A 23,625-nucleotide genomic window follows, 5' to 3' on the forward strand; every position below is an offset into this window, starting at 1 on the left:
TAAACACAGCAACCATAGTCTGTAGAGTAGCCTTACGTTTGATGAAGGGATTTCCTTACCGTTAAATAATAATTTGGCCCTTGCTGGTAAAACGATGCACAAATTATTAGCCAATTATTTTGTTCATATTCACCTAGACTTGTGGCATTATAGGTTTCTGCATATTAGGTCTACCGTTGGAACAAAATAAGCCCAGTTCATTGATATGTAGGCCTATTTTATTCTTGTAGGCTATATGAGAAAAGGCCAAGAGTGTCTTAAGCATGGTTTTATTTTATTTCGGTATTGTCTCACCTCAACAAGGCTACAGCTCCTTGAAAACGATCAGATATAACTCTATAAAATCTATAAAGTCTATAAAGTATTTTTATGTTGTATTTGGCTGCTGTGTTTGACTGAAATGTAGACTATTCTTTTTTCATTTCAATACAGTATATGATACAAACCTCAGTTTAGATAAAAAACATTTTTTTTTGCCTAATTGACAACCATGACCATGATAATTGATAATATAAAATGAATGCGCACCTTGAGAAAATGATAAAAAATCTTTCAGAATCCTTTCCATTCTTGAATTGCATCGAATCGTACTGAATCGTTTTTTATGAACATGTATCTTTTCTTGTATCGAATCGTGTCCATGTATCTAGATGCGAATCGTATTGTCTTTTACATGAGAGATTCACACCCCTAGTTTTTACCAATTACCAGTTTTTTGAGTCATTAACCCATTTACTCCTAAAATGCCTGCTAGAAACACCTATAGAATCCTATGGCATTCTAGACTAAATAACCTTATTTCCTGAGGGTTTTCTGAAAAAATACTAAGAATTGTCAACATCTACCAAAACCTTAATATGTAAGCCTCTGTACACCTAGAAACATGAAATAAAAAGCATGCTGCGCTACGCAGCAACCAGCGGGAGATTCAATGTTGCGCTATGCAGCAACCGGCGGAAGATAGAATGTTGCGTCGTGCAGCATCCAGTGGGAATGGGTTAAAGCAGGCCTACCTGTGGGCATCTAATTAAGCTACGGGTTTTCTACAGGAATAGCATGTTTTGAACAGGCACTAGTGGGATACAACAATAGCAAATGTGCTGCATGCTGTACCGGGGATCCGTTAAGGCCCTCCTTTATGGTGCATACAGCATAGAGCCTAAACAGTAAACCTTGACCTTTAGCACAAATACGCTTGAAACTCCTCTTCCAATAGATCACATTACATATCACTTATCCGTAAGAGCACTGGCATGCAAAATTTGTCCAGTAGATGTAGATTTTTGATCCATTTTATCACCCCTAACCTTGTGCTGTAACTCTGGTTCAATACAAAGGCTGACTTAACTGGCACATCCTGATGAAAGATAAATTGATGTGCATGTTTTCTTATTTATAGGAAAAGGCTGAACTATGTCAACCATGCCCGACATTTGGCAGATGGGGACTGGACTGGAGCAGACAGTGAAGAGGAGGAGACTGCAGAGATGGACATGAAACCACAGGGGTCTCAGGAGGATGCCGAAGATCAGAACATGGAGATCCAGAGGATAAAAAAGTTGCCCAAGCATTACGCTAACCAGGTTTCCATTACAAGTTTCCAAACCTGACATTTATTTTTTTTATTTTTGTAGTTGTAGGGGTGTGAATCTTCACTGGTCTCACAATTCGGTTCCATTATGATTATCCTGTCAACGATTCAATTTCATTTCACGATGCATCACGATCCATCACAATTAGTCACATCCTCAATTTTCTATATTACTGCATATGGCTACAGTTCCGTTAGAGGTGTAATCTTCACCTACAGATTTCATCTAATTTTCCTTTGGAAGTTATTAAAAGGTGAGAAACACTACATAATAAGCTTTCTCCTTTTTCAAGGATTATCAAGGAGGCCTATGTCTATACTTAATATTGTGTTGCCTCTTGCATTATAAATAGGCTATAACTCACAATTACTTTCACATTAAACCTAATGAGGCCCTAAATGTAAATTCCGTTGTAAAACAAAATATAACAAGATGCAGCTGGCTCGAGTTTACTTTCGCATCACAATGCATCGTGTAAATGATTATTTTCCACATCCCTAGCAATTTGAATAGCCATTCAAAGTGAGATATTTGGACATGCATGTTAATGCAATAATTTAGTTTGTCACATTGTTTTTGTTATTAATTGTCTCTGCATGACTTTTTTTTTTTTAGCTGATGTTATCAGAATGGTTAGTAGAAGTGCCTGCAGAACTGGACTCAGACTGGTTGTTGGTGGTCTGTCCAGTCGGAAAGCGATCTCTTGTCATTGCCTCCAAGGTTTGGAAATATTGAATAATCTTAAATGTACACAAAGGATACACAGAACATTACAAATGATTGCAACCAATAATAATTATTCATGTAGCAATGGTACCATCAGAATAAATAATCTTTTTCAATAAAGCAATCTATATCAATCTGTATAAAACAAAAGTTTCTTACCCCACACTAATTTGAATACTTCTCTTTCAGGGATCGACAGCTGCTTATACAAAGAGTGGCTACTGTGTCAACCGCTTCGCCTCTGTACTTCCAGGTGGAAACAAACATAATTCAGCAGTAGGAAAAGGTATTGAGAAATTGCTTGAAGTTTTTCACCTTTTTTTTTGTGTAAATTTGGCTTCCTTAGCTCACGTCCTAGCTCAAGTTTGTGCACATGTCAAAGACTCCCAAACACAAGGACAATTATATTGCACTGGAATCCCAGGTTTGTGATACTGTTAACAAGTGGCTGATATATTAACAGCTTGGAGTTGAAGCAAGTGTCACATTCTTGTTAGTCCTATCTACCCCCTTGTGCCACACCTGCATGGACTGTAACCAAACGCACTCACCTGCACTCAGTTCCAGGTTTATGGCTGTGTATGAGTTTGTATTGTGTATTTATGTGTCTGTATTAAGCTGATGATTGGGTTAATGGAACATGCTTTTTAGTCTTTGTCATATTTAGTCATTCAAATATAACCTTTTTGCTATCATTATTTATTTTGAAACAAACACATGGATAACAAGTAATTTTTAGTCAAGTCTGACAAAAGTCTTTTTAGTCTTTGTCATATTTAGTCATTTTAATTTTTGTTAGTCACGTTTTAGTTTAGTCAAAAGTCAAAAAGAAAACTAAAGGTATCTTAGTCTTAGTCAGTTTTAGTCAAAACATTTTAGTAACAAATTATTTCTGATTACCATTTCAGTCAAATAGTGTTTCACACATCTCAATTTTCCAACAATATTGTGTGTCCTAAGTGCTACTCGTCTGTTATAATTACTTATTCTGATCTTTTGTCAGTCAGTATGTTTACATGCACAGGTCAGTCGAGCTACAGTTATAGCTCGGCTGGTATTTGACCATAGACGGTAAAAGATTTGACTGGACCACTGTCATGATCTTCGTAGACCAGTGTTTCTTGAAGTGTGGTCTGCAAGCTATCCCAAGTGGTCCGCGAGCAGACGTGGTAAAATATAATATAGATGAGTTGTTTGCAATATTGAACCAACTTGTATGTAAATCCAAACAGTTCTGCAACACTGTCTATGTAAGATATGCCAGCTTAAATCATATGACACAATAAGAAAAGTGCAAAGACAATAAGCAAGGTGAGTAGGCCTATTGTGTAGGCTAATATACTGTTGAAGTAGGTGTATTTTTTAATTTTTTTTAGCTAGGTGGTCCATGCGTTTCTTTTGTATTGGTTAGTTAAGTGGTCCTTCTGAAAAAGTTTGAGAAACACTGTACGTAGACCCAAGTATTAATGTTTTACTCAGTCATGCTAGATGGCGATATGCGCCCAAACGCAACACAAACTCTCCATCTTAGCTAACTTGCTAGCAAACCTTCCATATTAGCTTACTTGCTAGCAAACTGCATCATCAGTGTAACTAGTTAGATAATAGTTATAGAAATAGTTGATTAATTTGTATATATAAGAGAGAAGCTTCAACTTATGAAGTTATGGGTATGTAGAGTTGTGGCATAAAGCTTAGGTAGTTAGCTTGCTTAACTCTGGCAGAAATCTCCAGTGTTCCTGTTCCATGTAGTTTCGTGTTGCAGCCACAGGGTTGCAGCAACAGCACGTAGACTAGCCTACAGGAAAGCTGCTGCACTTAAACTCATTCGGAATATTTTGAAAACGTAGCTAGATATTCTGTCTTCTGATTTTGAAGAGAGTGAAAATGAAGAGAGATTTTATCTTAGTTTTTATTTCATGCAAAACATTTTAGTCTCGTCTTTTTTTGTCAACAATAATGCATCTTAAGATAGTCTTAGTAGGCGGGTCAATATATGAAAAAGAAAAAACACCTAACCTCAAAAAAATTGATACAAAAGGTTTTTCAACTGATTATGATGCCTTTAGATGTACTTAATAACATTGAAAATCTAGTAAAATCTGACCCCAGTAAAGGGGTCATTTTCAAGATGCCGTCCAAGATGGCTACCAGAAGCTAATTTGGGATATCTGAAGCATTATTCAGCCTAGGAAAGTGTTTTTTGTGTTTAATCAGATTTAGAGGTCACTGATTCATATATGTCAGACTAAAGTATCAGTCCATCATTTTCAAGATGGCGTCCAAGATGGCCACCAGAAGCTAATTTTGGCTATATCTGACGCATTATTCAGCTTAGGAAAGTGTTTTTCATGTTTAATCAGATTTAGCGGTCACTGAATCATATATGTCACACTAAAGTATCAGTTCATCATTTTCAAAGACTTGTCATTTTCAAGATGGCACCAAATATGGCCACCACAAGCTAATTTTGGCTATATCTGAAGCAGATATATCTGTGTTTAATCAGATTTAGAGGTCACTGTGTAGCATCCTGTGTAGCACATAAATGGCCATATTATAATATAAAACAAGTCTTATTTATTTTTGTAAAATATAACATATTTGTTAACTGTTTCTTCATGTGGAATAGGCCTAACTCTCTCACTGTAAAAGTTTCCTTTTAATGTACTGTTTAAAAAAAACCTGGCCAGGTAGTATTGAGCTCTATAAGCTCCGTTTCTCTCTAACCATCTTTATAGTTTGCTAACTATCCTGATGACTATGGGCGTAAGTCAGTGATCCCGGGCGAGTATAGTCAAAACAGACGATAGGGTCTAGAACTGTCACACCCTTCCACGCTCACTCTCACCCACTTTTCCTGTTCTGGCCCTATGGCTGCGCTCTCGGAGAATCACGTTTGTTTTTTAAATGGGACGCAGGAAGAAAGCCAGAAAGAATGAATGAATGGACAGGGGTAGAAGGCGATCGGCGCTTCTGATAACCTCCTTTAGCCTACTTTTCACACTGGATTGATCCTCTTCTTCACACCCGATATAAGGAATAATTGACTGGTTTTTCCGCGTATCCTGGAGATGATTTCGAGGAGAGATCTATCCTTTTTCCTTTTTTTTGTGCTTGCGGAGTTTCAAGGACTCTCTTAACACATCCTCGGATTTATGGATTATTATTGCCGTAGATTATTTTCATTTTTGGACTGATTGACATTGAAAATACAGAGTTTTTTTCGTTACCTTTTTCGTTCTGTTTAATGGACTGAAACAGCTGGTTCTAGCGTTTTTTTCTCCTTTTTGTTGTGCGGCGCGTGTTTGGACAATTATAGACTCTGGCCTATGGGCTTATCTCCCTCTCTCTCTTTCACGTTCTCACCCTCACCAAAACACTTCAATAAATCTAAGCTGCTAGAGATTATCTTTGAATGTGCGTTTTAATGAACCGATTACGTTAATTTGGTGACAACTCGAGCTGAGCTTGTTACAACTGAATCATATGTCACACAATCCTTCATTAAATCATGGCACCCTAAAAATATGGTTGTGGCATAACAAGAGGTCATGAATTAATTATAATCTATTGAATTGTAATTAGTCCCTCCTTTTTCACAACTTTCCAACCATGCTGCCAATTCAGTCTACTTAAAGCATAGAGAACGATAGACATCATTTCATTCTCCTTTTTTTTCACGACTTTCTGTCAGGTCAGTCACATACATACGACAGACTATTAGGGCCACACATGAAGAAAACAAATATTTTTGCCATGATGAGAAGCCAAACCCAACATGTTGTTTAAAGTCGGCATGTCAACATGAAACACAACATTTTGAGAATAAAGTTGAAATATCATGTCAACTTTAATCTCTAGGATCTTTGGTGTCAGCAAAATACAGCATTCCAGAAGAGGAGATTTTGTCCTTCAGTCATGTGCCAATGCCTTCACTACTCCCAATCAAACAACAGAGGTGATTGGTGAATTAAGATGCCAAGTGATGGCTGTACATTTTGGTGGGAAGTCCACAGACTCTCTTACAACATTACGGCACAACACCCTGAGTAGGAAGGTTGTCCTTGCGTCATTATTTGTGACTCCAGAACGTCTCCCTCCAACTGAATCTGCTAGTAAGCTTCACAGCTTTTGAAAGTTATCCACTGTAACTGTGTGACACTCTTCTGTTAATGTAGATATGGATTATGCATCACTGCTGCCTGTGGAACATATCAAAATGAACAATGTGACAATCTGTACAACTTCCTTTCAGAGGACTGGAGGATGATTGATGATGATGATGAATAATGATATAGTAATTATTTCTGATATACTAATAAATATAGTTTAATATTAAGTGTAATTAGCTCCCCCCTTATGATAGATACCAACATGTATTTGATGCACACAAATATATGCATGCCTATGCATGGGTTATGGTTCTAAAGTCATAGAACAGCCAGAACTATATATATTCTAAAAGCGTATACCCTGTACATGAAATATAACATCAATCAACTTATGTTCCCATCTTCTACCACACTTTGCATAATACATACTCTATTCTGTATAGGCAGATCTGGTGTGCAGCTGATACATTTTGGTATGTACAGTCCAGGGGAAACAAATTAAACACCCTAAACAATGATTTTCTGAAAGCATATAACCTGCAGATGAGATATAACACCTGATAAGACATGTCCCATTTTCCTCCTTGCCATGAATAATACATTGCCCTCTATTCTGTATAGGCAAATCTAGTGTAGAGTGCATACATGTTGGCCTATATTGTCTAGGGAAATCAGATCAAACACCCTAAACTATATATTTTTTGAACGCATATAACCTGTAGATGAGAGAAAACACCAGTTAAGACATGTCCCATCTTCCTCCATGCCATGAACAATGCATTGCCCTCTATTCTGTATAGGTGAATCTAGTGTAAAGGGGATACATTTTAGCCTATATTGTCCAGGCAAAACAGATTAAACACCCAAAACTATATATTTTCTTAAAGCATATAACCTCTAGATGAGGTATAACACCAGTTAAGACATGTCTTATCTTCCTCCATGCCATGGAGATGGTTCATAATCCTGTGACTATAACTGAAAAAGGTAGAGCATTGAAACATTTTCAATATTACCATTTAAAATCATATTCTTGTTTAATATGACCACAATTTGACATCAACTTCACCCCTGTAGGCTGAATAGTAATTGAGATATAGCCATGTTAACCTCTTGACAGCCATTTTGGTGGCCATTTTGAAAATGACCCCTTTCCCAAGGTCAGATATCACTAGATTTTTAGTATGTTATTTAGCATGTCCAACAGTACCAGAATCCATGAAAAAACCTTTTATATCAATTTTTTTGACGTTGAACCCTATATTGACGCGCCTATAGTCAGTGTTTCAGGACATTAGCACAGTCTCCTCATCGTCTCGTCTTAGTCATGAAAAAAAAGGTCGTTGACGAACATATTTCCTCTCGTCTTGTCTGACTAAATTAACACTACAAGTAGTTGGGCAGCCGTGGCCTACTGGTTAGCACTTCGGACCTGTAACCGGAGGGTTGCCGGTTCGAACCCCGACTAGTAGGCACGGCTGAAGTGCCCTTGAGCAAGGCACCTAACCCCTCACTGCTCCCCGAGCGCCGCTGTTGATGTAGGCAGCTCACTGCGCCGGGATTAGTGTGTGCTTCACCTCACTGTGCGCTGTGTGCTGTGTGTGTTTCACTAATTCACGGATTGGGATAATTGCAGAGACCAAATTTCCCTCACGGGATCAAAAGAGTGTATATATACTTATACTTATACTTAATAGCATAAAAAACTTGTTTTTACCTTAGTAGATCCAGCAGTTTCCCTTTCAGACAATGTGAATATGAACGGTGCATAGTGCTTCTTGCTGTTTCTCCTCCAGTGGAATGAGACGTCAACTCTTGATTTTGTCTTTCATGTAGTAAAAGAAATTAGCGGCACAAATCCTTTAACCAATCATATCGCCAGAAAGCCTACAGTGGGCATTGCTTTCAAATGACCACTTCATTCATTCAAGATTACGCTGGGCGTGAAGCGCGGAAGCTTTAGTACCACTTTCAGCCACTGTGCGCCGCTCTACCACTGTACATCGCTCTGCCTGCGGTCCCTTCTGAAAAAGCAGGATCTACCATTAAACATAATTGTTGCGAGAGTAATCCCAGCCTACTTAATTCAATAACAAAATAAATCATGCATAATTAAACATTACCTCGATTTAGGCTACTTGGGTATGGCTTAAGGCTTGACTACACGGTGGTAACGAAAATCGAAATCGAAATTTGCTGTCTACATTATTGTCAGTGTTGGGGTTAACGAACTTCATAAATCAAAACAGTGGTGTGATAATTGAGCCAGTAGAGAAATAACTGTTCAGAATTAATCTGTAGCCTTGGGTAGGCTTCTGCAGAAAACAATGTTGTTGCCGATTTAATACTATCTGGCTTACTTTTTTTAACAGGCTACTTAATAGAGGCTTAGACAACTATGACCCACGCTTTGGTTTCAGAAATTAATTTGCCCTACTTCTTGACTGCAATGTAGTCAATTGACTGCTTGACATGTCATTTTTATTTTTCTGTACAATAAACAAATACATCTGCTTTATGCCGCAGAATTACATTCATATTTGGAACTTACATAGTCCAATGCATCGTTCCACCACGTTAGTGTTTCCCAAAAAACCATAGTAGCAATCGTAAGCGTTAGTTACAACCACTATCGACCTGTGGTAGAATGCTAGAAGCATAGTTCCAGGGATCTTCATGTCAAAGACGTCACTGACGCCAGTTATTTGTTAGCAAATTAATAATTATAAATATGTTTAGGTTTCTAATTGATATTTACACTTCTAACCACCATACATCCATATTTTAAAATGCCCAAGGCAGAAAATACATAAATTAAAGTCAATTTGCAGCCATGTGCACGTAAGTAAAAGTCACACACTTGCAGATAATAATAAGGTGGTGCGCACTTTTTGACGAGTCAGCTGAGAAATATGTAGCCTTTGATTTTCATGGAGAGGGGGGTCCTTGTTAGTTTACGCAAACCAAGCCAAGAAGGCTGATTCTGATTTTGATAATATGATCTGCACAAAAGATAAACTTAGGTAAACAACGATGTCAATATTGTTGTCAACGTCTTAACCCAGATTCGAACTCTTGGACAGGGGACTGCAACTGCTGTGCAACGGCGGCTGTCATCTGCCGGCCTTAACGCAATGCGCCACAGAAGTATGTGCAGGTGCCCGTTCACGTGCTAATAAACTTCATTAACCACCTTAGTCCAGACTACTGAAGTTTGGAAACTATCATGGTCCAAACTTACAGTACTATGTAAGTGCAACAGTTTTGGGAAACAGTCGTAACTTACATGTTGGTTAGTTGAACGATGCATCCGGTTAGTAAAAAGCTATAGCTATAACCTCCGTAGTTGTACGGGAAACGCCCCCCAGATCAGCTTGTAGGCCATTAGCAATCTGTTTATTTCATTTTATGAAGCCTACACAGTATATCACATGCCACATTCTCACTTTCAACAGACAGATGCAATAGCCATTGGTCAAGTATTGAGTATAAAGCAATTAAGATAGTACCCTATACAAAAAGTACTTCATACCATCATAAAAATTCGTTAAAACTTGTACATCCATTGGCCTTTGGGGAGATCACATGCCAGTTGCCTCTCCCTTCAGTATGACTTGTTCGGCTGTGAGCTTGTTTCGCCAAACGTCTTTGTTCATGGGTTTGGCCTCACAGCAGAGGCTTAGACAACTATGACCCAGGTTTCATAATTTGCACTACTTATTGACTGCAATGTAGTCAATTGACTGCTTGACAGGTTATTTTTATTTTTCTGTACAATACACAAATACATCTGCTTTATGCCGCAGAATTATGCACTTGGATAGCCTATAGAATGGGCACATTTTGGAGAGAACGCACGCAAGAATCTGTAGGCTATTTGTGGCTGGTTACCAGCAAACAATGTTTAATGTATTAACTCAAGACGTCAAACATTTTCTAAACAATACAAACAGAAAGGATGCAGCAGGCAGCAAATGTAGAAGAGTCATTTCCAGTGGAAGAACAAAATGCTGAATTAAGCCCAAATTTATGAAGGCATATCTGGCAAGTTGTTATTTTTTGAAGACGTAAATGGTTGGGCTATAGGCCTAGTTTGCAAGAAGGAGACATAAAGCGTGAGCATGCCACACTATCCACAGCTGTGGTAGCGGGGTAGGAGGATTACTGTTAGCGAGGATTTATATAAAATTCTTCAACAGAAGGCCTGCCTCGAATGCAGGCTTGTGGTTTGCGCAGCCTACAGTAAGTAGGTCTAGTGAGTTAGGAGTCCTCTAGACTTCTTTTCAACTAAAACAAGTTGAGGTGTTTTGAAGTCGCCGCTTTTCGCCATGAGGGCCGCCACTCGGACAAAAGACATGTAAAAAATATATGTTTTGAAAACTTGCATTAAACTGGATTCGATTCTCAAGAAAAGCAACACACGCTGTGACACTCTCCATCCTGATTCCCTACTCTTTGAGCCAACTAATATGTTACGCGAATCAATATTGTAGGCTACCATTAATTAATAATGTAGGCAACACCCAGGTAACATGTTGTCCAGGCTATCTGAAACAAGGGGTTGCCTCTCATCTACAACAACTGGTTACGTTGGGCTGCTACAGTCGTCAGTGCACTGTGCACAGTAGGCCTATGCTACTCTTTGTGGTTGATCAACTAAAAATAAAAGATGTATTTGGTGATGACGTTATTGTAGGCTTAGTAGACCTAAATTCTGAGAAATTAAATGGTAATGAGAAAACGATCTACATAGCGCACCAGACCGCAATGTCTTCAAGGGTTGAATGAAGGGAGTTTGCAAAATTAGTGTATTTTTCAAGTCAATAAACATTCTTAATTTTCCAATGTCTTTGTCAGGGAACATCTGACTTTTAATAACCATAGTCCTGGTAGTCGCTCAGACAAGGAGTTATAAGATAAAGGCAATACCATTTGTGTCACCTAATGCAGTTCAGTGAATTAGCAAGATACCATCAGAAGGCAACAATCATAAAGCACAGTGTCACCCCCCCCCAAGCATAAAGCTGTCTGCGTGTTGTAGGCTAGATTTTGCGTGAGTTTTTTTTCTATCTGCTTACTTTTGTGAGTTGCGCACCACCTAGGCTATGTTATAGACTTTCTATGAGGTACCAGTGTTTAGCTGTGTCACAAAACAATAAGCTTTGTCAGACTACTTTTAAAATGATATTCAGGGCTATATACATTTTAAACATTCGGGCTGAAGACCGACAAAGCCTTATGCTAATTCTTCAGGTGGGAAGTGTCAGGAATTTTCATACGAGAGACGCCTCATTGGTGGTTAGTATATGAAGTAGGGAATTGACAGCAACATATCCAATCACATTATGAGAGATGCTGAATTTAACATAAACTGTGATGTTTGATTTTAAATGAATGTAAATTTAGCCGGGACTGTAAGCTGTCACACGGGTGCTCGATGTTTTCAGTGCCGAGAGACGGAGCATCCACGGTATTGGGCCTATGACAAGCGTGATCTCAAGGGTTGCATCCATTACACAAACAAACATGCAATGTGAACGTCTGGGATTGGGAAGAGCACTAAATGCTCTACTGAATAAGCACTAAGTCAAACCTTTAAATGAAAAACACTCTTTAATAATCAAAAAATAAACCGCTAATGAAGTAAACTTGTGACCATCAAAATCGTTTATCGCCTGTAACCCGTGATAACAGGACGTAACAGGAATATTTTGTCCAAATGATGTCCATCATCGCTGTCTATCATCGTTGGAGAAAACCAGAATGTTTAATTTGTCCTGTGTTTCTTCCACGGCTGCAAACGGATTCACTCGCAGTTAACCAAATATTTCTTTATTAGGGCAGGGCAGGCATATTTCTGGCTATTAAATTATTTCTAAATCAGTCTGCTAAAGTTTGTAGTGAAGTCTGTGTAGGGTTTTCCAGGCTCCATTTCTTTTTACGAGACACCCTGCTCACTTGAGCCATCTACCGGTTGTTTGGGTTGTTGCAGCGCCACACTGGGAAAATACAAATTAATGTCGCGGATACCGCAGGATCCCCACGCTGATCATGAAGTGAAGCTGGCCAAGTCGAAGCACTGCCCACTGTATGATGTGACATTTATTAAAGTTTCTATTCTATTCTATTCTATGTTGAAGTTTTCATTAATATAATCGAGTTGATAGATTTAAATAGAGTTGAAGTTTCCTTTCATTGTACTTTAGTTCACGAATGAATATTCTTACACAAGTCCTACCTGTTTCAGTCACTGCCTATTCTGCCAATCTTATTTTTGCTATTGTGGTATGGTATAGTACTACAAAAATATATAAATTTCCACACCCACGGCAATCCAGACTTTTTAAAAAAAATCTGTGGGCCCTGATGGTGGAACAATGATGGTGGAACAATCTGCCAAGTCCAACCAGAGCTGGGGGTCCCTCTCGGTGTTAAAAAAAACTCTTGAAGACACTGCTCTCCCAAGAATACCTCCTCTCCTAGCGGTTCTGACAACCTCAGACACCTGATACACACTTACCATGCTCTTCCCTTTCTTCCCTCTACCTCCATCCTCTCCACTTCCCTCCTCTACCTCCTCTTCTACTCCTATCCTCTAGTACTACAGATGCAGTGGTAATTCCTAGCTAAGGTTTCCTCTGCACTGTAGCTTAAATGTTATTCTATTGTGGTAGCTGTAACTGTAGCTTAAATGTTATTTTATTGCTGTAAGTCACTTTGGATAAAAGCGTCTGCCAAATGAATAAATCTAAGGTATAGAATAATAAAATACAATCAGAGGCAGATCTCAGACTAATTAGATGGGTAGTGTATGACAAACATTTCACCCCAAATACTTCAGACCAGAGATTCAAACAATGGATACAGAGTGGAATGACAGCACTGTGCACAGTAACAAAGGATGAGAATTGAGTGTTCATGAGTGAAGATATGACTCAAAACTAAACATTGTGCAACCAGGATTACTTAAAATTTTTGTATGTGAAGGAAGTATTGTAATAACCAAATGTAAACTTGGACAAAAATGGAATAATTAGAACTATAATAGGAACAACAATTCAAGGAAATACAAAGTATTTGGAAGAATTTAATAAGATGTTTTTATTTTTAAGTGTAACCCCCAAAATTAAGAGCAAATTTCGGTCAGTACCCAACCATGTTGCAGACAATGTGAAGCGGTAGATGTAAACCGTTCACATGTATTTTGGCTCTGCCCTGGCATTATTCAGTTTTGGGAGTATGTTCACTTGGTTAATGTCAAAATATACCGGTCATGTACAGTGCTGTATTCTGGTAATATGACGGGGAATATTGTATCAAAAGAAGACATACTTGTTTAAGATCTTGTTAGCAGCTTGTAAAAAGGCCATTGCAAAAAGATGGTACAAACCAGATCCACCAACACGAGACAAATGGCTGAAAAATAGTGAGTGAAAAATATATAATTGAATGGTTGAAGGAACAATGTGAAAAAAATGGGGAAAGTGGACCGTATTTATATGCCAATGACATGATGAGTACTGATACAGTATGTCACAGGAAGAAATTGTAATGATAAGGCAATCCAGATTTGTGTGTTCGTGGGTTGATGTTTTTGTTTTCTATTTATTTTATATGTAATGAAACTACATAAGTAAAAATATGAAGTTAGGGACTGTTCGTTATTTATTGAAGGGGCCACCGGAGGAAAATAGGGGAGGGTCATGTCTTTTTATTCTTTGTTGAGGGGAGGGTCACCCAACTTTTTTTTTTTTTGTCTAGGGGGGGGTCACCCAACTTTTGTATTCATGAAAACAGCAAAAAATCAAAGTGGCTTGTTTGATTGTTGATTTCTGCCCATCGCTGGAAGGGCAAGGGGGTAACAACAGGACAACACAGAGACAGGCCAGATGGCAGGACTAATGTTATGAGAGTATTATGGCATATTCTACGGGAAAATATTAAAACGGCAAGACAGCGGGGGAAAAGTTAAAATATGTGATAAACCCGGAAAAAGTTGGCATGTTAGGTATGTTTTGGTCCCTGTGATTATTTGTGAAATTGTGCAAACAGCCTTTTCAAGTCATTTGAGAAGGAAGGAGTAGCATGCAAGCTCCCAAATTGACGCTCGTCGGAGAAGTGGAGCTTTGGATAATGTCAGCTTCGGCAGCTTTACAATGACTGAGAGGAAGCCTAGAGATGAGTCCACAGCAACCAGTTCATGTGTTGAATTTGTTATTACCCAGAGTCCTTTGTTGAATGGTCTCAATGTTTTATTGTTTTATTTCATGTGAATACTATTTACTAGAGAAGTAACTTATTTCAAGTAGGCTAATGCAGTTATGCAGGAAGTGTGCATTTAGTTTCCATGCTTATTGTGTTTCCACAACAATGTTAGTGAGTAAATCTACTGAAATGGCCACTATCTTGGTGGAGTGTGATGTGTAAGATCAGAAAGCAGGTTGAGCTTGTAACGTTAGACTATGTCAGCGTGTTTGCTAAGCGTTAAGGAGCGCGGGCGGAATACATTGACAAATATAGCTGCAAGCAGCAATGAGGGGGCCAAGCAGTATAGGCCGGAGTAGCCACGGCGACAAGATAGAACTCAGCAGACACTCGCGATCAACACTTTCAACAAGTGTCACATCAAACATAACTGATTTTGTAGGGCTGAAACAGGGCTGAGTACTGCCACCGCCTCCGCCAGCCAGCCCCCCCACCTAATCACCCCTGCCCGTCCCACCCCGTCCCGCCCCGCCCTACCACGCACGCATTAGAATGACTGGATGGAATATGTTGTCATCTGTTTCACATCCAAAAATAAAAGATCGATAAAACACATCGCAACTACAGATCAAAATGCAACATTGCTAATTGCAGCACCCCCTACAGGTCAAAGGTCACCAAATTTCTTGAGCGCCCTCCTAATGGGGTCTGAACACATGTAGTAAGTTTGGTGATGATACATGAAAGGGTTGCTGAGATATGAGCTCACTTCCTGTTTGGTGGCTTTCACCGCAAGTTTCGATTGGCTGTTACAGCCAAATGCTACTGTCAATCGTTCCAAAAGCAATGCACTGATAAGGCATGGTCTGAAGATGTTCTCTGCCAATTTTGGTGAGGATCCGCTGAAATTTGTGACCTGCAAAAATTGTAATGCGTGTTTTTGATTAAATCCAATATGGCGGCCGAATCAATTACGATGACATCGTCACAAGTTGGCCTGGGTCGGCCTAAGGACAGTATTACCAGACACCACTAGTGCGTTTTTTAATTCTAAGCACAACAGCAGCTACAGGCCAAAAGGCATGTTTCTTAATTACAGCCCCCTAGAGGTCAAAGGTCACCAGATTTCTTGAGCGCCCCCTGATTGGGTCCTGAGTCCATGCACCATGGCTTTGATAGATGAAAGGGTTGCTGAGATATGAACTCACTTCCTGTTTGGCGGCCACATATTTCGATTGGCTGTTACGGGCTTAAGGTTTGAGTTCAAGACAAAAAGGAATAACTTTTGTGAGGCTTGGTCTGAAGATCATGTGTGTCAGATTTGGTGTCGATCGGACAAAATTTGTGACCTTTGAATTTTTTTTTTGTTTTTGATGAAATCCAAAATGGCGGAAAATCCATCATGGCGGAAATTGACGTCATAGGGTTGCGTTGAACTTCGGCTTGGTCCAAGGATTCCAACAATACCTCATTTTTGAAAATCGGATCAACGGATCAAAAGTTACGCGGCGTGGAACGCACATCAAACTTTGGCCTGTTGGTGGCGCTTAGAGCCCTCGAGGTGCAGGTATGAAACTTGGTGAAATTAATCATGAGACTATCCCCAATCAGTGTGCCAAATTTCAGAACTTTTCACCAGAGGCGGTTCTATGGGCTGCCATAGACTTCAATGGCAGAGGAAAGATGTTAAATAATAATTATAAGAAATCATAGAAACACAATGGGTGCCTTCGCAGCTTCGCTGCTTGGCCCCCAATAAGAAAACATAGAAACACAATGGGTGCCTTCGCAGCTTCGCTGCTTGGCCCCCAATTGGCCAGGGAGGGTCATGTCTTTTATTGAAATTCAGTTGGAGGGTCATGGAAAAATGTATTGCATGCAAGGGAGGGTCATGCAACTTTTGTCTGAAGCACCCAAAATCCCTCCGGTGGCCCCTTTTATAAATAACGAACAGTCTCTGAATTAAGTTTGCAATCTCAGTCAATGTTAAGGGGAATCTGAGGAGCCTGAATCCTTTACCTCATAGCTTCTTACCTCTCATCAACAAGAAATGAGAAGAAAAAAAGACTGCAATCAGTAGGCTTTTCTACTGAAAGCCTACTGCAGGGCTCTTTAATTGGCGGAGGTCATTTGTACTGGCCCTTTTAAAAAAATGTAATCTCTAGCAAGCGCATGAGCTGTTCTCCACTCTTGCATCTCTCGTTCGCTTTAGGCACTACATTGGAGTTTATGAACTACTAATATTTAACAGGTTGCACCACACAAATAGTTTCTGTCAACAATATCCCAAAACGACACGGGCACAATTTCTGCAAAACTTGGTGGAAAGGTGGAGCAGATCCGACTCAAAGGGAATTTCAAAGTATTTCTATATAGTAGCATGGCTATGTTTTTCGCAACGATAGCGAAAGAAAAACTTGGAGTCTCTCTGTGTCCCCTTAGTGAATGATGAATTTGTGCGTAGCCTAGGCTATTCCTCATGTCTTACAACATAAACAAATGCAATAATAGTCAATGAGCCTGTCTAAAGGCCTCTTGGAAATCATGTGGCATGTTACATTAAATGCGCACTCAATTGCGATTCGAAGCAAAAAGTATCACTGATGGCCTAACAAAGATAAATTGCATATTTGTAAATGTGGCGACGGCAAAACTTTTTGTGGTTAAAGTGAATCGTAGACTAGGCTATAATAACCAAAGAAAGTAGCCTAAAGGAGATGATTTGCACCTCCGTTTACCAAATAAAGGCCGTGGTTGTGTTTCTACAATATGTTGGCACAAAAAAAAAAAGAAACCAAGTAGGCTAAACGTTTTCATTGTCATCGTGAACTATGACGATGCCCATGTTCAGTAGGCTATGTTTTTCATTTATTCAAGGGTGAGGCCTACTTGTTACATTTGACGTTCCCACCATATTGAAGCAGTGACATTTGGTTTAATACATGGGGTAACGTGACGTGTGTCAGAAAAAAGATGGGCCTGTCCCTCTCAAAACATGTTAAAATAGTGTGATTAGCAACCAGAAAAGAAACAAATCCCGGGGGAGACACCCCCAGACCCCCGTGTTATTATTATTATTATTATTATTATTATTATTATTATTATTATTATTATTATTAGGCTATTATGACTGGCCTGCCCCCACTGCTAAAACAAATCTAGAGGAAACACTGGAACATGGTCATCTCATTTAAATGGTGGGAACGTCAAATGTAACAAGTAGGCCTATACGTCAGAATAGCTACATATGCGACTGATTACACATTTAATTAACCTTAACAGTGTTTGAATCCTGTTTGTACTCACTGGAAATCTTGGACCTAGCAGTTACTGCGCAAAGCTCAGATTCCATTACTGTTATCTGTTATCACAGATTTCATTCCATATTAGCCACCAACAACCGGCTAATGATGTTGTTATGCATGTACAAAATACAACACTTGAACACCCATATTGCTGCTGTTGTACTTCATTGTATCTACAGCTGTTAATGTGATTATTCTTATTTCAAGCCGCACTTCTCCGGCCCCTCAGTTGTGATGCTTTTCATGAACTGGCCCCCATTACAAACTAATTGAATAGCCCTGGCCTACTGCCTTCTTCCAACCAAGAGGAATCTGCTAGGAAATTTCACCCTAGAGACTACAAGAGACAGAGCAACTCTGAGTAGAGTGGGTGTTACGAGTTTGTAAACAAGGCTGTGCTTTGCAGGTAGTTGTTTGCTAACATGCTAGTGTAACGTAGGTGGCTGGAAGATGTATTGTATATCACCTCAGATTGTTTTCAGATTTCTCGCTAACTTTTACAGATATAAGGGCACAAACGCTGAAGTTATTTGTTAATACAGAAATACTGCGTTTGAGTTAGTTATGCCATCTTGGATTATTTTTCAGAGTTAAAAATCTGAAAATGCTTAAATGTTAATACCCCAAATGTTATTCCATTGCTGTAAGTCACTTTGGACAAATGTGTCCGCCAAATGAGTAAATGTAAATGTAGAACCCTGCGATTTTGGTTCAGTGTCTTTCAGAGGTTATTGTACTCCTATTGTATGCAGACATCACATAAATTCACAAGACGTCAAGGAATTCATTGTTACCAACCATTACAAGCTAGCTTGTTGGGAATGGGTTCAAATAACGCTCCAAATATTGGCTGTATTTCGGCAAGGGAAAATGATTGATAGGAACACTCCCTCATGCATGGTTCAGATGACTGAAATGAAGAATCACTACAAATATCAGTCAGTCAGTCAGTTTTGTATATGTAAATGAAGCTAGTGAGAAGTTACACATTTGGCTATTTAGGCTATGGATTTCTAACCTGACCCTAGCCAGATGAATGTCGTTCCGCTTAGCTCCGCCTAGCTTCACTCACATCCATCTGGGACCTCTTCCATTGAGAGTGATTTCTCCAACCAACTTTATGGTTTAGCCAATCAGGACGCAGGGCGGGAGTTTCATAGATGTGACATAGCGTAGAAGCGACTGTGAGTCTGTTATTAGTGCCCGGGTTGGCTTCGATGTGAGTGGTTGGAAGTAGCAGCGTCCAATAGATGACGGACAAGTGGCTTATTCAATCATATGCAATTTTTTTTTATTAGGCCCAGCCTTCTGAAGCAACACTTCAATGGATCGGTTCCAGATGGATGAGTGGAGCTAGGCGGAGCGAAATTCATCTGGCTATTGCCAGGTTAATGGATTTCCTCTTGGATTTCAATAAACTGAATGCATAACTAAACAAGGCAAAGTTCAACATGTGCAAATAACCTTGCTATGTCTGATTCCACTGAAGTCCAAACTTGGTTTGGGGAGTGTAGTGTATCTCTTTAAAGTTTTATGAAATTGAGGATAATTTCAAGAAATGTGTCTTGGCAATCGAGAAAAAGTGAAATGACAATTTAGTGGCTCATAATTGCATAAGCTATTTACCTAATTACAAACAAGTCATCCATAAGATGTCTCTACAACAAGCTACAACACATTATCCTGTATTCCTCTGACCTCGTTTGGTCTCTAGGGCTTTTTTTCACCTTAAAATCCTTACATAATTTTTTACACACACACTCTCAATCACTCACTCACTCACACACACACTACATTTTCACTTCTAAAAGAGTAACAATTTAATTGTGTTATTATTGTGTGTGTTTTTCCTTGTAGATTATACCATCCTTGACTGCATTTTCAGTGAAGTTGACAGGACCTACTACATCCTGGATGTAATGTGTTGGAGAGGTCACCCAGTGTATGACTGTTCAGTGAGTTGTTATTTATTTATTTTTTATGTCTTTCTTTTTTTTTGAGGTAGCACATTTTTGAGGAAATGTTAAACTAAATGGACAGTTGTGGGAGGTCCAGAAACATTCTTTCTGAGAGAGGTGACTCTTTCAGTTGCGCCTATATAGCCTACTTTTTATGTAGTGTGAAGTGCCAATCCTTGTAAAACAAAAAGAGAGCAAAGCAAAGATGATTAAATGACACACTCCTTTGCAATAGAAGGCTGTATGCGCCAAATGTTGGTTGCAATTTGTCTATAAAGAAGAATGCCCAAATGATGATCTAAAAAATAGGCCTGCCATTTTTTGTTCACAGTGTGACGACAATATTTTAAATCGAGACATTTTTTTTTATTGTTTTTTTTTTTCCATGGAAATGCCATCATTGATTCTAAAATGTTTGTCTTCTGTATTGCTATGTAATAGCTGTGTGCATGATATCAGTTGTTTTGGCTCCAATCATTAGCCAGCTCAAGGGAATTAACCTTTCACAAAACCAGCCCTGTAGCTATATCTATGGTGCTAACTTCTCAGAATCTTCACATCTTTGTGACTGGGAACAACATGCAAAAAACAGAAATGCTGTACATTGCCAGATAAAATCAGTGATTTATTGTGAAATAATCATTCTAAATGTAACCCCATGTATGGCAGAAGGGGTTATAGTGTGAACATTGGAGTGGAGTCATTTAGCCAAGAAGTCACGGCATTTGACTCAATTCCGTGTATATAGTCCTTGAACAGAAATATCTCATTCATGCCCATGCAACATGAATGATAATGGACAGATCAGAGTTCAACACTCCTTTCAGAGTTCAGAGAGATTTATTCATCATATACACAGTTATATCAGTATATAACAAGCAGTGAAATGTAAGCCTGGTAGCTTAATGACTGTGTAAAATAGAAAGAATTTAAGTAAAACAGATACAATTAAAAACAGAAGTTAATAATAAATATTTCCATCAAATAGTAAAGTGACATGAATAATTAATAATAATAATAATAAATAATATTAAAATGGGATAGAGTCCATGGTATTAATAAGAGTTGGCATGTCCATGTTGAGGAGTCGTATGGCCTGAGGGAAATAGCTTTTTCTTAGTCTGTCAGTTTTGGCCATCAAACTGCAGAAGCGCTTGCCTGACCTCAACAAACTGAACAGACAGTTACTGGGATGGGTCCTAATTTGTCAGCTGTGATCAAATGCTTCAGTAAATTCCACTTTTATGTCATAAATATAACATGCCTATAATTCATATATAGTGTATCTTATCTAGGCCTCTCTTATGTTCAATCAAATTCGCTTTGCGATCCCAACGCAAATTGACCAAGAAGAGCCAAACGTCTTTGTCTACTGCGTTTAGGATCATTGAGTCTTTCATCTGAACTGCTCCCTGCTTCTCTTCAATTTCCCCTGCTTTTCTTCAATTTCCCTTCCAAATTACTTTTTATTGTCCAAAGACGCAATCGCAAGAATCCAACATTCTAAGCATCAACACATACTGCACTATAATGCAAAGCAACTTCACTTGCATTTATAGGGTAGGCTACTAAAAATATGCGCAGCAGCTAACCAAAGTGCAGACGGTTCTCCCGCCATGGTTTTGAAAATCACACACCTGCTGCATCTGATGGTGCACGCATAAGGCCTACGAGTGTCACTCTACACGCCCCCTGTTGCACGTCACGTTTTAATTTGCTAGCTGGTCCTGCCTCCAAAATGCCTCATGTGAACAGATCAGCAGGCCGGCAAATTTTCACCTCGTTTTCAGACACACTATGCGGCAAAAAAACGTCTCATCTTCCCGCAAATTTTGCGTGATCTCTGTGTGAAAAGGGCTATTGACTGTGACCCGCTCTCGCACCTGTGCGGAGCGCAAAAGGGATTCGATTGCCACTTCTGTTCAAGCCTATTACAACATATAGCTGTCAAAATTTACCCGTCCACGTTTTAAAAAACAATTGAAATGACAGGCAGTTTGTGTCAGAGTTTTCTTACAGGCCTATAGCCGTGTCTAGGTGCTGGCTTGAATGTATTGAGTAGAAATTTTTGGTATTTCGTATTTTTCAGTAGTGTTCACAAATAGTTGTTTTGTTTTATCAGAACTGATTAGGCTACATCGTGATTAACGTGTAATTAACACGATTAACACCTGTCACTGAGATAGTTATGCTCTTTACGCAGCAGTGCGAATTATAATGCGCAACAGGTGTGCGTAACAATGTGTGTAACAGGCAATGCGTCTTGATGCGTCTTAACATTCTAGAATGCAGATCTGATCTCAAGTGACTGTCCACTGTAGGCTACACCAATCGGCTATTAACACCTTCCACCTAGCCCCGGTGAGTGAGGGTCGCTATAATGAGCGTGAAATAGCACCATTGAGTAGCCTATGCGAAATATCGTTCCGGCGCCACTCTCTTGACAGGCTATGGACAACAGGCTGGTTGAAACAATAGCAAGCTATGCATATGTTGCACAGAAAACCACATTTATTAATTAGAGATAGATAGAGATAGATATATATATAGATAGATAGACAATCTATCTATATGTTGTACAGAAAACCACATTTATTAATTATACTTGATGCATTTTTTAAGAGACCCACACAGGGTAAAAATAATAAGCTGGACATTAGTCATGCATTGTAGCTTACTGCGGTCCCCGGAAAAAAAGCCACTCAACTCTTTCACCAGCCACTATAGATACGGTATAAAATGTGATATCATGATTAGTCAACAGAACAGCATTCATATGCCATAGTGTCATAAAAGTGGTGTGGCTCCTTTAAGACAATCATTGGCATGAGTTCTGGAGCTGTCTAACTTGATCTACAGTAACTATACTGTGTAGCCTACATAATCTGATTTTAATATGTACAGATATAAAGGCTATATTTAACATTTAAAAAATAAATTCTATTTGGTCTGTTATGAAATAATGCATTGACTAATTTAAGCACAGCTCAGTAAAATAAATAATTGAGGCTACATTGACAGACTCTTAACCATGAGCTGTATATACTCTGATTCTAATATTTACAGATATCTAGGCGATGTAAGCACAGATCCGTTTTAAGAAATGCTTTTAAGCCTAAAGGCCATGTTGAATTTTGCTACAATTTATTTCAAAACCGGATTACTCTGGAATGGCTAACTATACACGGGAATGCATTACACCTTTGTGTCCGGTAGGTCTGCTGTTTACTCTGATATATGGTTTGTCATGTGTTGCGAGTGTGTGACACATTCCACCAAGAGGAATGGATGTGGAGATGGGCGCAGAGAATAATTATTAAATCTCTTGAAAACTTATTTTCCTCGTGAACCGTTTATCACAGCAAGTGGCTAGCACCGTTTAAAAGATGAGAAAAGGCTCTTTCATGTGACACGTGTGATTACTTCTCGAGGAGTTCAACAGAGAAAAATGGGTGAATTTGGACGCACTTAATGTGTGCATATTGCAGTGTCAAAGAGTGAAGACTGCGGCTCACTAGTTATTATAGGTCACTTCAAATCAGCGCGATTTATCCTTATAGGCTACTGCACATTACATGATCTGTCCGATACACTTTATTATTTTTAACCGTCAGGGCCTATATAAATTCCACCGTATCTGGTTGTATATTTTGGGTATGCTAGCTCTTACCTGCCCCAGTGGTTTGTATGTGACTTGTCTGTTCTGAAAACCTATAACCCTAAT

General features: G+C 39.0%; 1 protein-coding gene across 2 annotated transcripts in view; it reads left to right on the forward strand.

Moving 5' to 3' along the window:
- The window catches only part of snupn (snurportin 1), a 62,322-nt gene that overhangs the window by 32,853 nt on the left and 5,844 nt on the right, over positions 1–23,625 (forward strand). For both annotated transcript variants that reach the window (XM_048257080.1, XM_048257079.1), the window contains exons 3-6: positions 1,400–1,583; positions 2,208–2,312; positions 2,508–2,604; positions 19,801–19,898. In XM_048257080.1, coding sequence (XP_048113037.1) covers positions 1,400–1,583; positions 2,208–2,312; positions 2,508–2,604; positions 19,801–19,898 — 484 coding nt within the window. The remainder of the gene's footprint in view (positions 1–1,399; positions 1,584–2,207; positions 2,313–2,507; positions 2,605–19,800; positions 19,899–23,625) is intronic.

The sequence above is a fragment of the Alosa alosa genome, chromosome 11, assembly GCF_017589495.1.
Source record: "Alosa alosa isolate M-15738 ecotype Scorff River chromosome 11, AALO_Geno_1.1, whole genome shotgun sequence".
In the NCBI taxonomy this organism is placed as follows: domain Eukaryota; kingdom Metazoa; phylum Chordata; class Actinopteri; order Clupeiformes; family Clupeidae; genus Alosa; species Alosa alosa.